Here is a 14,601-nt window from a genome sequence, read left to right as displayed (position 1 = left end):
GGCAGCCAGCATCGCCCCCCTCCCGCGCCCCCAGGGAGCCCAAGGCGGCTCCCGCTCTGCTAGGAACACCGGTCGCCTCCTCCACCACCGACCTGAGACTGTCAGCATGGCGAGGGCCAAGGCTCGCTCCCCTTGGCTCCCTCGCTCGCAAGTGCTCGCCCCAGCTGGCTCACAGGCTCGCACCCTACCCGGGGGCGTTACCACCCGGGGACACGCCCACCCCGTCCCTTCCCCCCCCCACGCTTCCCTGCGGGCCCCGGGACTGCCCGGGATAAACGCCCCCCGCCCCGTCCCCGGCCCCGCGCACGGGGCTCCTTCGCGGCCGCGGGGCACCCACCCCGGCAGCCCCGGGGAGGGACCGCCTTCCCGGCCCGCACCACCTCCGTCCCAACACTCCCGGGCGGGGCTCGCTCCCGGCCCGGAGCCGCTCGGGCCGCCCGGGCGGGCGTCCCGGCTGCGCATGCGGCGTCGGCGGCCCGCCCGCTCGCCCGGCCCGGCCCCGGCGGCGGTTCCGAGGCCGCTGACAGCTCCACGACCTGCGGACGCAGCCTCGTCCCAGGCTTCCACGTTACCCTATCCGAGACGGGGCGGGGCGTCGGCCTCGGCAGCCAATCAGCGCCCACCACGACCCCGGCGAGCCCGGCCGCTGCGAGGCCAGGAGGAAGGCGATTGGGCGGCGGCGGCGGCGCTCGAGGGCGTGGCGTCCCCGGGGCCCCGCCCACCACCGCCGTTTTCCGCCTCTTGGGCGCCCGCCGCCGCCGCCGAGGCCGAGGCCGAGGCCGGAGCGAACCGAGTGGCCGAGCGGAGCGCAGCGCAGCGGGGCCGCGGGGGCCGCGCACTTTCCTGCTCGTCCGCCCCGGCGCGCTCGGACATGGTGGCCCCCGGCTCGGTGGGCAGCCGGCTGGGCGCGGTGTTCCCGTTCCTGCTGGTCCTGGTGGACCTGCAGTACGAAGGTGAGTGCCGGCCGGACGGCCTGACGGACCCGGGCCGGGCTCTGGGGCGCTGGGCCGGGACTCCCGGGCGGGGAAGGGGGGGAGGGAGAGCGGCGCTCCGGGCCGCGAGGCTGGCGGAACCGGACACGGCGGCAGCGGGCGGGCGGGCCGCGAGGCCGGGAACGGCGGCCTGGGGCGCAGCCCGGAGCCCGCGGCGGGGATAACGGCGGCTCGCACGGGGCGGCTCGCACGGGACGGGGCCGCGGTGGGTGGGTGGGTGGGTGGGGGGTTGCGGGCCGAGCAGAGGGAGGGGACCCCCGGGAAGCGAGCCCCGTCCCTGACCACCCCGCGTCCGGTGCGCAGCTCAGCCCGGTGCCCGGACGAGAAGTGGGCGCTGGGCTGGCGGCGCCCTCCCGGGTCTGTTGGGTTTACAGTTCCCAGCATGGCGTCGTTCAACTTTTTAATTGGCTCCGGGGCGACTCTTGCTGGCCCTCGGTGGGGTGGGCTGGGCTGGGGTCGGGGGGGCGCGCTGGCGTTTCACCCTGGCCCGCGGGCTGCTCCCCCACGGAAGAGCCAAACGAGAGGCCCGCCCGCCCCAGCTCGGGGTGCGAGCGGAGCCCCCGGTGCCCACGGAGCAGTCTTGCCTGCCCGGTTCCTGGGCTGCAGTGACCAAGCCGCCCTGAGCGCCGATCCTGCTCTCCTTCCGGAAAGTGGGTGGTAGTTGTCGAGGAAAGTAAACAATTGTCAGTTCCCTGGAAGGGGGTGGTGGGGTGGGGTGGGGATTGAGAACTGGAATTGGGAATAATTCACGGTGAGGTGGTCCTCACAAGCGTGTATGTATCTTTTTTTCCCGTTTTTTTTTCTTTGTGAGAAGTCATACTACTCGGTTTTTGCATCTCCACGAAAGGTCGGATTTTTGTTTGTTTATGACCTCCCCGATAGCCATATGTTCTTTGACCCTCAAGTCAGGTCTTGTGCTGTGGCAGTACTGAGACATTGAAACCAGCCTCAAATTTGGAGGGGGTTGGAGTCTGAAGGCCGGGGCCACTTTAGTATATGGGACGCGCAGTCTGACTCTGGTCTTCACACTCTTTCCCTCCCAGTCATGGTCAGTTATCGTAAATGACTTATTTTGCATTCTAGCTGTCTGTCACGTTTAGTATCATTTTTTTTCCAGACATAGAAGTACTTGCTTTTGTTTGTTTTACTTTTTCCAGCAGTTTGCTCATTTCTCTACGGTGGTATTTCTATTAAAAAAAGAAAAAAACTTTTGAGTTTTTCTGCCTTGGACGCACTAATGGCTCCTGACAGGGGAAGCCAGAGCGTTGGCCTCTCAGGAGCCATACCTGTGTATAGTAGCAGGTGACCGAAGAGGCAGAGAGCCTGTTTGTAACCATCTCTTATTGCATGGAGATACGTGAGGGCCTCTGTGTTACACCTGGGAGCTGGTGCTCTAAGAGCTTAATGGTATTTCGGGGCTGGGGCCATGGTTAGAGCACTTGCTGGTCTTGCAAAAGACTGGAGTTGGGTTCCCAGCTCCAGATCAGGCTACTCACAGTTGTAATTCCAACTCCAGGAGTCTTTTCCTGGTTCCATAGACACCTGGAGACACACACACACACACACAGAGTAAATAAAGTCTTTAGAAATAAACTTTACTCTCTGTATGAACTGGACACAGGAAAATTATCGACAGCACTGTTTCCAAGCATTTTTAAGTTGTGGCAGCTAAGAAAAAGAAGCATTTTACTTTACACAGGAAGGCGATTCCTAACAGGTTCAGTGTAACTGTTCTTCCCAGCTGTGCAGGCTCATATTTGTGGTCTCAGCACTCAAGAGACTGAGGCAGGAGGATTGTCATGAGTTTAAGAGCAGCCTGAGTTATATCATGAGTTCTAGGCCAATCTGAACTATAGTGTGATGCTGTGTTTTTTTTTGTTTGTTTGTTTTTTTTAAAGCATGCTCTCTCCTAAAACCTCGGTCCTCCAGCTAGATGTCTATCGGAATCTCATGGGGAGGACTTTTAAGATTTCTAGGCCCACTTACAGAACTTCTGATGTAGGAAGTCTTGATGGAACCTCAAAATTTGCATTTCTAAAATGATTCCAGATGACCATATTTGTGTAAAAATTATATGTGGGGATTAAATTAGGGGTTTGCTATTTATTAAACCCTAAAGTTGGTGATGGAGTTATCAAGACAAAGTAGCAGATTATTAGCTTGTATATTCTTGAGTAAGTTAGTTATATCTGGGCTCATTTATGTTAGTTGTGAGAGGGGCGTGCAGGTCGGGTACCATCCTCGCTTAAGGCTTGCAGAGGGAAGACAGAGTGGCGGGCACACAGGGAATGTGAAGCACAGCCTTACACCAGATGATACTGTTAGTGTTTAGCCTAGCCGGTTTGTTTTGTTTCTTCTCATTTAAAAATCCCCTTGCAAGCTAGGCTTTCCTGTTGTAATCCATAGAAGGAAAGCACTAATCGTGAATTGAAAGACCGACTCTTAGCATTGTCTTTCTCAGAGCCTTTGAAAAAAATCTAAAGCTTTAAAAGAATAGAATTTTTGGGTAGAAGGCAAATTGTAGGGCTCTAGAGATGGCTCAGCGGTTGAGAGTGCTGGCTGCCCTTGTGGGGGGCGGGACTTCAGCATCACACCCCTTATATCCAACTCGAGGTGCCCAGCATGTGTCCTTCTTACATACACAGATAGAAGTAAAAGAAGAAAGTGTTAGTATCCACTTTAGTGTTCTTACGTTACAAATAAGATTATTGCAGTTTGTTGCTAATGGCTTATTGAGTGACTTGAGTGTGAATACTGACGGAAAAACATTCTAAGTTGCCATAGTTTCGTCTTATTTTTCTTGACATATATATATATATATATATGAACCCATTCTTAAATTCCACTGAATTAAGATGATTAATCCATATATTTGGCCATCACAGAGAAAGACTTGAAAATCTGTTCAAACAAAATGTTGTGATATATATTTTACCTAAACTGATAAATTAAGAGTATATCTTAACCTTTTTGTAGGATTTTTTGGTGCTAGTTAAATATGAAGAGAACTTTTTAAATTATTGTTAAGAGAATGTGTATAATCTGATGGTCAGATAGCTCCCTAAACTTATCTTGAATCTTTTAGCAAGCTAGATTATGAAGTCAGGAGTGTTTCAGTTCATCTCAGCAGCTGTGTTGCTGAGAGCAGGCTGGAACAGCAGTTGATTCCATTCGGTTTTGGTGGGGTTTTTCTGAGATGAGAAGCCCTGGAGCAAGTAGGATGTATTTCTCCTTGTGAAGTTAACTGTGGTTAAGTTTTGTTTCTTTTGTCCTGACCTTTTAATTAATTGGTTGGTTGGTTGATTGATTTTCGTGTGTGTGTTTTATTTTGATTTGTTTTTTGATGGTTTTGCTCTGTAACCCAGACTGACTCTGAAATTTGATATGTAGATCAGGATGGGCCCAAACTGTGATCTCCCCTCTATCTTGCAAGTGTTGGGATAAAAGCATGCCCCCCACCTGCCTCAATCAGCAGCCTTACTTTGCTTACATAGAAATATGCCAGGGAAACCCCTGCACTCAGAACTCAAACTTTTATTTTCAACCATACATTTATTTTTCTGCATCTTTAGAAAGTGGCTCTTTTAAAAATAGATGCATAGGAGCCGGGGTGTTGGTGGCGCACGCCTTTAATCCCAGCACTCAGGAGGCAGATGCAGGCGGATCTCTGTGAGTTTGAGGCCAGCCTGGTCTACAGAGTGAGTTCCAGGACAGCCTCCAAAACAATACAGAGAAACCCTGTCTCGAAAAACCAAAAAAGAAAAAATAGATGCATAGGATGAGTTTGTTGCTTGGAGTTTTGGAGTGTAAAAAAGACTCATGCCAGCAAAGGTGGTACCGTGACGAGGTGTGTGTGGTATAACATTAATGGGCAACCTTAGACTCCACAGAATCGGAGCTTAAGACACGCATTAGGAAGCGTCAGTCAGTACCCTTTCTTGGTCTGTTTCCTTCAAGTTTAGTGGCCCGTCACTGCGCCCTCTTACTGTAAGTGCTCTAAACTTCTCTGCTTTCGTTCTTTGCCTTCCTCACCTGGCAGATCCCCAAATCCACTAAGTTCAAGCTTGGCCACCTTGTTGTTGCACCTAGGAGCTAAACAGATGGAGAAGGACTGACTGCTGCTAGTTTGTTAGTTTACTGTTGTTTAGATCTCTTAGTCTCCTAGGCACAGTGTCATCTCAGTTGCACACTCAAGGTTGCTAGTATTCTTACACTAATTTTGTGTGTCTGTTACTGAAATAACCAAGTCCAGTTTAAATTCCCCTTCTCTTACTCCCTTGCCTCATTCTTAACAACAGGATGGGGGGGAGGGGTGGGGAGGGTTGGGTTGGGCTGTGTGGAGGTCAGAGGACAGCTTCCAGGGGCTGGTCCTCTTCTCCCCCGTGGGAACCACAGTTGAGAGAGACTGGTGAAACTGTGAAAAGCGGTGTGTTGAGACTGCTACAGGGTGAGTGTGCTTGTGTGTGGGAAGGCAGGTATGGCAGGCGGGAGGCTCGCAGAGGAGCCTGCATCTGTGGGTAGCCTCTGTTCGGTTTGTTTCTTTACACCCTGTAGGGCTGAGTGAGAGTCCAGCACCTCACCTTTAAGCTGCATCCCTAGTCCAAGGACAGCATCTCGATAAGAGTTTCCTAGGTGGGCAGTTGGGGACGGCTGTTCTGTGAAACAGCAACTGGAGAGGCATGAGGCATGGGCCATAGTATGTTTAGGGAAGTACAACCAGTTGGTTTGCTCTAAGTGTAGAACAGGTGGTAGAGGAAAGATGGATGGTTAAAAGCCGTAGCAGCATCGGGGAACACAGGCCTGAGTGTGCTGTCTGCCTTCAAACTTGAGAGGATTTGGGATGACTACCCAGTAATATGGACTATTGCAGATAAAATATTGTTTGAGAAGAAAGGTTGCAGCATGGACTCAGACTTTGGAGGAAGGTAAGACAGGCGTTGGGGACCTTTGGAGGAGAGTGAAAGGGTTCTTCACTCCCCAACTCCTAGACTGCGTGTTGTAGGGTGGAAATGCCACCAAGAACCCCAAAGAAAATAGTGATTTTCTCTGCTAGGGGGTGGCTCATGGGGATCTTCATAGAGATAGTGGTGGTATAACCAAATAGAAATTTGACTGAATAAAATTATAAATACAATCAAAGTTTGAAGGAATGGAGAAAAGTGAAATGTCTTTCAGATGAGTTTAGACTTACCTGTTCAGGTGATATGGCCATAGCTAAATGCTTTCTTCAATCTTAGAACGCAACAGAATTTAATTTGAAGAGTGTCTGAGTTTTGGTGGGAGAGTGTGGTGTAGTGTGACTTGCACTCTTGGCTCCCATTGGGCTTTGGAGTCAGCCAGCAGTGTTGAAGTACTGCTAACCGAGGGGGATCGTACGTTGTGTGGGAAGTAAAGGGGGCTCTGGAAACCCTTGCTTGCCAGTTGTTCTGACGCCTGGGGCAGGACCGACAGCTTTTATGAGCCCCACTTGTTTTTAGTTAAGTATGAGAGATGTTCACATCCCGGAGTCGGGAGGATTAGATGAACCAGGCACACAGAGGCACCTAGTGCATGGTGGGGTTTTAGTTCTGTTCGTGCTGCTTTGTTCCCTCCTGATCAGGCTAGGGGTGGGTCAGGATGCTTCCTTTTCTTTGTGGAGACAGGCATTGAACTCATGGCAGTCCCAAGACTCAGCATCAAGTGGTAGGGACACGAGTGTGCGCTCTGCCTGGCTTCGTTTCCATGTGATCTGCCTCACACTGCACTTCCTCATGAGGACGGTGAGCACAGAGATTTGGTTGTGTGTCTGAGAAAATGTGACAAGGAAGTGTTTGAAATCCTCATGCTGTTTCAAAGACACCGGGATACTGATCACCATGTCCCTGAAGTTGGTTCACAGGGCTCTGGTTTGGAGACACAAGGCAGGGTTCCCTGGATAGCCAGTCACAGTGCTTTAGCCCTTCTCCCACCCCTGGTTCATGTTCTAGTACAATGCTACTCAGTGTCTGCGCACACCATTCTCTTGAATCAGTGATGCGTGCTCTCTTTGATTTTACATAGGGAGTATGAATGCTTGTGGGCACAATTAATGTTAGACATTACCTTTTAAAGATACAAATGTATTGTTTGTGCCTGTTTTCCTTTCTCCAACCCCGATCCCTTTAAGGATTTAAAATCAAACTTTTATGAAAAAATTGCAGACCATTTTTAAATTGGGGATGATATGCTAACCCCCTATGTATTTTTATCCTGCAGCCTCAACAATTACCAAGTCATTACTGATCTTGTTTTGTCTGTAATTACAGAATACCTTGAAACACATCGGATGTATTATGTCATCTATACATATTTAACTACATATGAAAGAGATAAAGACTAGACTGGGGACAGTTTAGTGGTACAGTTGCCTAGTGTGTGTAAGGACTGAGTTTGATCCTTAAGGCTACACAAGACTCAGTTTCAGAAACAGTATCACCCACATGCTTTGTATTACCTGATAATTATACCTTAAAACTATAGTTCAACAATATTCATGACTTTAAACACTTAAAAATGTTTATTTTTATTGGAGTGTTTTTGAGAATGGTTGTGCATGTGCATGGCTCCCTTCCTGTGGTCAGAGGACAACTTGTGGGCGTCAGATTCCTCTTTTCGGGCATCAATAGGTGACCAGTTTGTGACAGGTGCCTTTACTTGAGACTTACAACTAGTAATAATTAAAGTACATGTTCCTTAGTTTACTTTGCTAAAAATAATGTGCTAATACATTTTGCTAGAAAAGTGACGACTACAGCAGGATGGGTAATCTTTTGAAAGCATACGTGAAATCAGTTTACGTAATGTATCCAACACTGTTGTTAGTGCACGTTACCATGGTTCTTCCCATTCCTGTCTGTCTCCAGCCTGTATTCACATTGTAGCCAGAGTCCCCTTTAACGTAGATTAGGCCTCCAGTTTCTTGCTAATGTCCATTCTAGGGGCTTCCTTTATTACTTAGATAAAATCTAGATTCTGTCGTTTGCAGTTTGATCCATCTTGTACATGTCTCTGTCCTTCCCTCCTTTCTTCCTGTCTGTACCTCATCTAGTTTCCTTGAGGCTGAGCTTGGTGTGCCAGGCTCGCTACACTGGCTCTGTGGCCTGCATGTGTTTGTTGTGTGTCATTCAGCTTTTCTCCCCAGCCCTTCTTGCCTTCGCTTTAACTCAAACATTGTTGACTGTCTGTGTTAATTACCCTTTCCTCCGGCATTTTGTCACCTAGCATCAGATTGGGACTTAGGAAATTATCTTGTTTATTTCTCTCTGGTTCTCCATTGTATCCTTGCTGCTAGAACTGAGTTTAAATAGATGTTGCAACCTTTTGAATCTGTAAAATTATTAATTATTGAAGATGGAGGTTTCTGTCCCACCTGGTCCTGCAGCCACTTAGCCCCAAATAAACACACAGAGACTTGTAGTAAGTAGAACACTGGCCGATGGCTGCCTTCTTACTGGCTAGCTCTCTCTTTCAGTTATTAACCCATTTCTACTAAAACTGTGCATTGCCACCAGGCTGTGGCTTACCCGTACTCTGGCGTGTTACTCCTTGGGCAGCAGGTGTCTCTTTGGCGGCCTCTCCCTGCCTCCTGTCCCTGTCTCTTCTCCCTGCCTCCTGTCCCTGTCTCCTCTCCCTGCCTCCTCTCCCACCTTCTCCTGGTCTGGCAGCCCCGCCTATCTTCCTGCCTGACTACTGGCCAATCAGGGTTTTCCCCCATCAAATTATGTTCATTTTAAACAATTTTTAAAATATTTGTGGTACTAATATTAGTTTGTTTTCTTTCTTAGTGTGAGGCCGTTTAAGAATTGGCCATGAACCAGGTGGTGGTGGCACCCAGCTGCGGAGGCGGGAGTGCTGCCAGACGTGGTGTGTGGAAAGCGATTGTCTGGCTGTGATCCCTTCTGTTTGCTTTGTTTGGAGTCTGTCCGTGGGACAGTGGAGAGGGTGTTTGAATGTTTTTCTCAAAGTCCTCTAAGCTAAGGTTCCCTGCCTGGGTCCAGGATATGAAATTCCTTATCCGTATGTGTGTAAGCAACCATGGTAGGCTCTGCGTGTACAGGGTACCAACCCACTTGCCATACGCCACCTCTGGACCTCACACCCTGGATCTGTATTCACTACATGAAGTCTGCCTTAGTTTCTTTTCCTTGCCATTTCATCTGCTATCACTATATGCCTCATGTTCATTAGATTTCTAGTCAGGTTGTTAGTGAATGTATTCAACACTTACAAATGACATAATTCTATAAGAAATATTATTATTGAACCTATAAAAGTAGCTATGTTGTCATAAAATCAGAAGACTCAGCATATGATTGGCATTTTGAAGGTCAAATGGGTAGAACAAAGGTGAATATTCCAGTTCTGTTCATACAAATACGCTGTGTCAGATTGCTTATATGCTCTGGATAGCCAGAAGAGAAGGAAAAAATGCTCTATAGTTTTAAACAGTGCGAACAGAGCTGGACGGGAGCTGCTTCAAGTCCGAGGTTGAGAAGCGTCCGTTCTGGGCCTGTGCAAACATACGCTCCCACCACAAACCCTAGAGCCCAGCACTTTATTAATTAATCTGTGCCCAGTGTTCACGGGGGCTCGGTGAGACTTGCTGGGACCTCAGATTCAACTGTAATTTTAATTTTGCAATCCTGACAGTTTTACGGCTGAGTTTTTAGCTAGAGCAGCTTTGTGACTGCCGTCGAGGCAGGGGTGGAGTGATTATTTTAGAGTTGCTGTGGAAACTCCCAGGATGACTTGAGCTGAGAATCAGTGATTCTCAAATACAAGTTCATTGAAAAGATCCATCCTTCACACCTGTCTTCATCATGCCTGCCATTCTGGTCGCCTGTAGGAGGCACTAAGCCTTCCTTCCCAGATGTGTCTCAGGGTTCAGATTTGGTGAGCTGTAGTTGGAGCTCAGGTTTGCTAATGTGAGTCACTGAGACCAGAGTGGTCTACCGCTGATGGCAGAACAGAAACAATCACACCGGGTGTGGACTAGTTTTTCTGCATGGGTACATGGACAGTGCTGTGAGCTGGGAACTTGGAATGGGACTGGGCAGTGTCCCTGGTGGGGGGTGGTTCCTGACCGAGGCTGCCCTGCTGCTGAGGGGCTGGGCGTGTGGCTGGGGCACAGCACCACACACACTCACTTTGCAGCAGAACCCGGAGGCATCTCTGCTGCGGTCCTCCGGCCCCATCTGACAAACAGCATTGTCCTCACTGTGAAGGGGAAATGCATGAACACTCGGGGCCTCGTTATGTCAGGGGGGCAACTGCTGAAGGAGGGATTCAGAGTAGAGACAGTTTATAGATAATTGCCTACTTACTCAGATTACTCTACTTAAAGTGTCTGAATAGCTCTGTTTTTCAGAGTACAATTCAGTGCAGGGCACAGCAAGGCTCTCTAGTCTGGCTTCATGCTGCTTTATTTTGTGGCTCTGCTATCGGGTCTCCTTGCCGTTTCTGGAACCCATCTGGACACCATGAGCCTTTGCCTTAGCTGCTGCTTCCCAGGAAGCCCCCTTTCCTTTGGTGCCTGTGGGGTGGGTTTTCTCCAAGCTGTGCTCAGAGACAGGCTTTTCAAAGGGGATGCTCCCGGACCACTTGGCCGCTTCTATAAGTGGCCTCTCGCTGTGGGTCCTCTCACAGCACTAACCTACCTCGCAGTTGTTTGTACTGTTTATTGCGTCTCTCTCCTACACTGCGATGTCTGGCACTGGGAGGATCCAAAGGGCAGGCGTTACCAGGTAACTAGAGCAGGCTGGGGGGTCGTGTCGTAGTGTCGGGTAAGCACTTGGGTGTCATAGCAGACAGACTGACTGACACACATTGATGAAGGCGAGGTTCTGCCTCAGCAAAGCAGCATGCCGTGTGTCGTGTTCACAAGTGTGCATGCACACCTGCATGTGTGCTGGGGGTGTTCATGCATGTGTGGTGCGTGTGGAAGCCACATTGGTATCAGGAGGTTTATTTACTGAGGCTGGGTCTCATAGAACCTGGAGCCTTCAGTTTGGTTTGCTAGATGGACATTTTGTCCCAGGATCCGGTTTCTACATTGGGCTGCCATGCCCTTCTGGCATGTTTGTGGTTGCTGGGCATCCATACTCTGGTCCTCAAGCTTACCTAACAGCCCTCACCTTCCCAGCTAGAACTAGGTAGTTCAGAATAACCGCACTAATACTGTGACCTATTGCTCTTTTGTTCTATAGGCTGCTTTTATTCTCAGGGTTGGCTAAATTGAATATAAGTATGTTTTGGGGGCTATTTTGTACTCTATAAAATGAAACTTTTACTCTCTGACATTTTCAGTTTCTGTGACTTTTCTCATTTTAGTAGATGATGAGCCATCTTTTTATTTATTAGGGTTCAGTTTTGCTTCTTGGAAAGTTAACTCGTTCTGTTTTACCTTAGGTGCCGAGTGTGGCGTGAATGCAGATGTGGAGAAACATCTGGAATTGGGGAAGAAATTGCTTGCAGCTGGGCAGCTGGCTGACGCGTTGTCTCAGTTTCATGCTGCAGTAGGTTGGTATTGCAACACTCACACTCAGTTTGCTATCGTCTGAATTTTAGTCAGAACTCCAAGCATCGTTACATGTTAGATAAACCATCAGACATTGTAGCGTGTACGCTTCCCGCCAGCCGCCTGGGTCCCGCCGCTGCCTCAGCCCCCAAGTAACATACAAGGCGCTATATTAATTATGAAGCTGTTGGCCGTTTGCTATGGTTTCTTATTGGCTAGCTCTGACTTAGTTATTAACCCATAACTGAGTATTTCCACTTGGTCTTCTCTTACTGGAGCAAGGGTCTGGACCTCTTACTCCTCTGGACCTCATACTCCTCTGGTCCTACATCATGACTGACTGTGCCTCTGTTTCCCAGAATCCTCCTGGACTCCTAGTCTCACCCTGTTGGCCAACAGTGCTTTATTTAATCAACCAATAAGACAACATACACACAGAAGGACGTCCCCCATCAAGACATATTTTCAGGATTCTAGTAATTAGATTAATAAATACACAATACACGAATACATTTGTATCTGGCAGAAGAGGTAACTGAGGAGGCTGGAGGGAAGGCTCAGTGGTTAAGAGTGCGTATACTGCTCTTCCACAGGGCCTACGGTTAGTTCCTAGCGTCCACATCTGTGGACTTAAACCACCTGAAACTCCGGCTCCAGGAGATCTGATGCATCTGGCCTCAAGCACCTGTGCTCACATGCGCTCACTCCACACACACAGGGGCACACACACACACACACACACACACAGGGGCACACGCACACACACAGGGGCACACACACAGGGGCACACACACACACCCGGGCACACACACACCCGGGCACACACACAGGGGCACACACACACAGGGGCACACACACACAGGGGCACACACACACACAGGGGCACACACACACACCCGGGCACACACACACCCGGGCACACACACAGGGGCACACACACACAGGGGCACACACACACACAGGGGCACACACACACCCGGGCACACACACACAGGGGCACACACACACAGGGGCACACACACACACAGAGGCACACAGGCGCACACGCACACACACAGGGGCACACACACACACACAGGGGCACACACACACACACCCGGGCACACACACACAGGGGCACACACACACAGGGGCACACACACACAGGGGCACACACACGCAGGGGCACACACACACAGGGGCACACACACACACAGGGGCACACACACACAGGGGCACACACACACAGGGGCACACACACGCAGGGGCACACACACAGGGGCACACACACACACACAGAGGCACACAGGGGCACACGCACACACACAGGGGCACACGCGCACACACAGAGGCACACATGCATACGCTCTTTAGATGCAGATTTAAAAAAAAACAGGTCACTGAGGCTTAGTCATGTATGTATTAAGAGTAACTCAAGATTTTATCATTCTGAGAGACTCCTAGACAATAAGGAACCATTGAATGCTCAGCTGTGAATGGTTCAGGATGCAGGGAAGATGGTGGAGAATGAGAGGCGCGAGTGGAGAATTACTGGCATGAGACGTGTGCAGGGCTCAGCCTCTCAGCGTCCTGTCATGAGCGGTGGTGGAAAAACCGACCTCCCCACCTACAGGCAGATTACAGGGTGGGGGAGGGGTATCATGAAGTGCTCCATCATTCTGAGTATTGAGGTACTGAGGGGCATTTAATAGTTGCTAGGGGAGGGAGAGACATTTTCTCCAGTAATATCTCCACTGGCTAAGGAGTCTGTTGTCCTGTAAATAATTCCTTACCCAGACAGGACCCTGTAAACAATGCCGTGAGACTCACTGGGCCAACCAGACAAACAACCAAGCAGAGAGACATGAGTAGAAGGGAGATGAGGAGATGAGAGGTCAACAGGAAGGGAACTTACAGGAGCCAGTGAATGTCTGTTGAATATGGTAAAATTCAACATATCCCTGTGGGAAAAAGTCACAATAAAAGCCATCGTTGTCTATAATCAACACCCAACGAAGAACAGAGACTTCTGATGGAAACTGTCTTAAGCAAACCTCACAGAGTGTGCTGTGCTTTTCTTTAGCTAGGTTATCAGTATAGTCGTTGCTATGGCCGTTTTTTTTTTTTCCAGATTTGAGATTTTTCTAGTTCAGTGACTCTTCATTGTTCGTCAGATTGCAGCTGCCCCTTATGGAGTTTTCCTTGGGTGATTGTATCTTTCTGTAACATCAGCTGTCACTGTGATGTCTAAAGAAAAGAGGTGACAGAATGCATAACTTCTGAGGACCTAATTCATGTCCTCACTCACTCTCTTTCTGAGGCAGAATCTTACTGTTCAGTCTTTGCTTGCCTAGAACTCACTGAAGTAGACCAAACTGGCCTTGAACTCAGAGTCCCACTTGCCTCTGCCCTGTGTATCTGGGATTTAGCATGGTCTACAACCGTGCCCAGCTCTGAAGCTCTTCCTACAAGTTACTGCCTGAATTTTAACTTAGGGTTTTTGACATTAGCTTTTCTCAGGCCATCTTTTACTTATTTCTCACCTTGATTTGTGGTGTGAAGAGTGGTTTAGTCAGCACCTGACAAGTAATGAACAGTTTATTTTCCAACACAATGTGGTGCGTGGCAGGCTTTCAGTGAGTGGCTTTGGGGTAGGAACTCAGGTCCTCATGTTTGTGTGGCAGTGTTTTACCCACTGAACCACCGACCCCGCCATACTTGCTATTTTTAAGATGAAATGAAAGGAAGTAAGGTACCAACCATCCTAGTCACCCCACACCTCTAAGCAAGGGGATTTTTCATTTCAATGTTGAACCATTGTCATTTGTTGCTCTAAGGGTAGAAGCAAACTCAGTTGCAACCTCTGTACCTACCCAGCTTTCAGTACTTTTTTGACTTCTGTCTACCCATGTGTGTGGAGACTTCTCAGCAATCCTAAAGGTTCTCTTTGGGTTTGAGTTAGGTTCAGTTAAATTCTAGCACTGTATGCTTTTATGGAGCAGCCTAAAAACCATAGGTTTTGAGCAAAACTGCTGCCCACTTTAGATGCCAGTCTGAAGCCCCGACATACCAGGTATAAATCAGGGGGTCCCACGA

The 14,601-nt window shown here is 49.3% G+C and overlaps 1 protein-coding gene across 1 annotated transcript in view; it reads left to right on the top strand.

The window, feature by feature from the left end:
* Nucleotides 1-743: 743 nt before the first annotated feature.
* Dnajc3 (DnaJ heat shock protein family (Hsp40) member C3) overlaps nucleotides 744-14,601 on the top strand; it is a 31,659-nt gene continuing 17,801 nt past the window's right edge. The window contains exons 1-2 of the mRNA XM_040745542.1: nucleotides 744-953; nucleotides 11,418-11,528. Of these exons, the coding sequence (XP_040601476.1) occupies nucleotides 872-953; nucleotides 11,418-11,528 (193 nt within the window). The 5' untranslated portion in view covers nucleotides 744-871. The remainder of the gene's footprint in view (nucleotides 954-11,417; nucleotides 11,529-14,601) is intronic.

Source organism: Mesocricetus auratus, unplaced genomic scaffold, assembly GCF_017639785.1.
Source record: "Mesocricetus auratus isolate SY011 unplaced genomic scaffold, BCM_Maur_2.0 Super-Scaffold_2245, whole genome shotgun sequence".
NCBI classification, from domain to species: domain Eukaryota; kingdom Metazoa; phylum Chordata; class Mammalia; order Rodentia; family Cricetidae; genus Mesocricetus; species Mesocricetus auratus.
The sequence above is the reverse complement of the archived record's forward strand: the minus strand, read 5'-3'. Positions and strand labels throughout refer to the sequence as shown.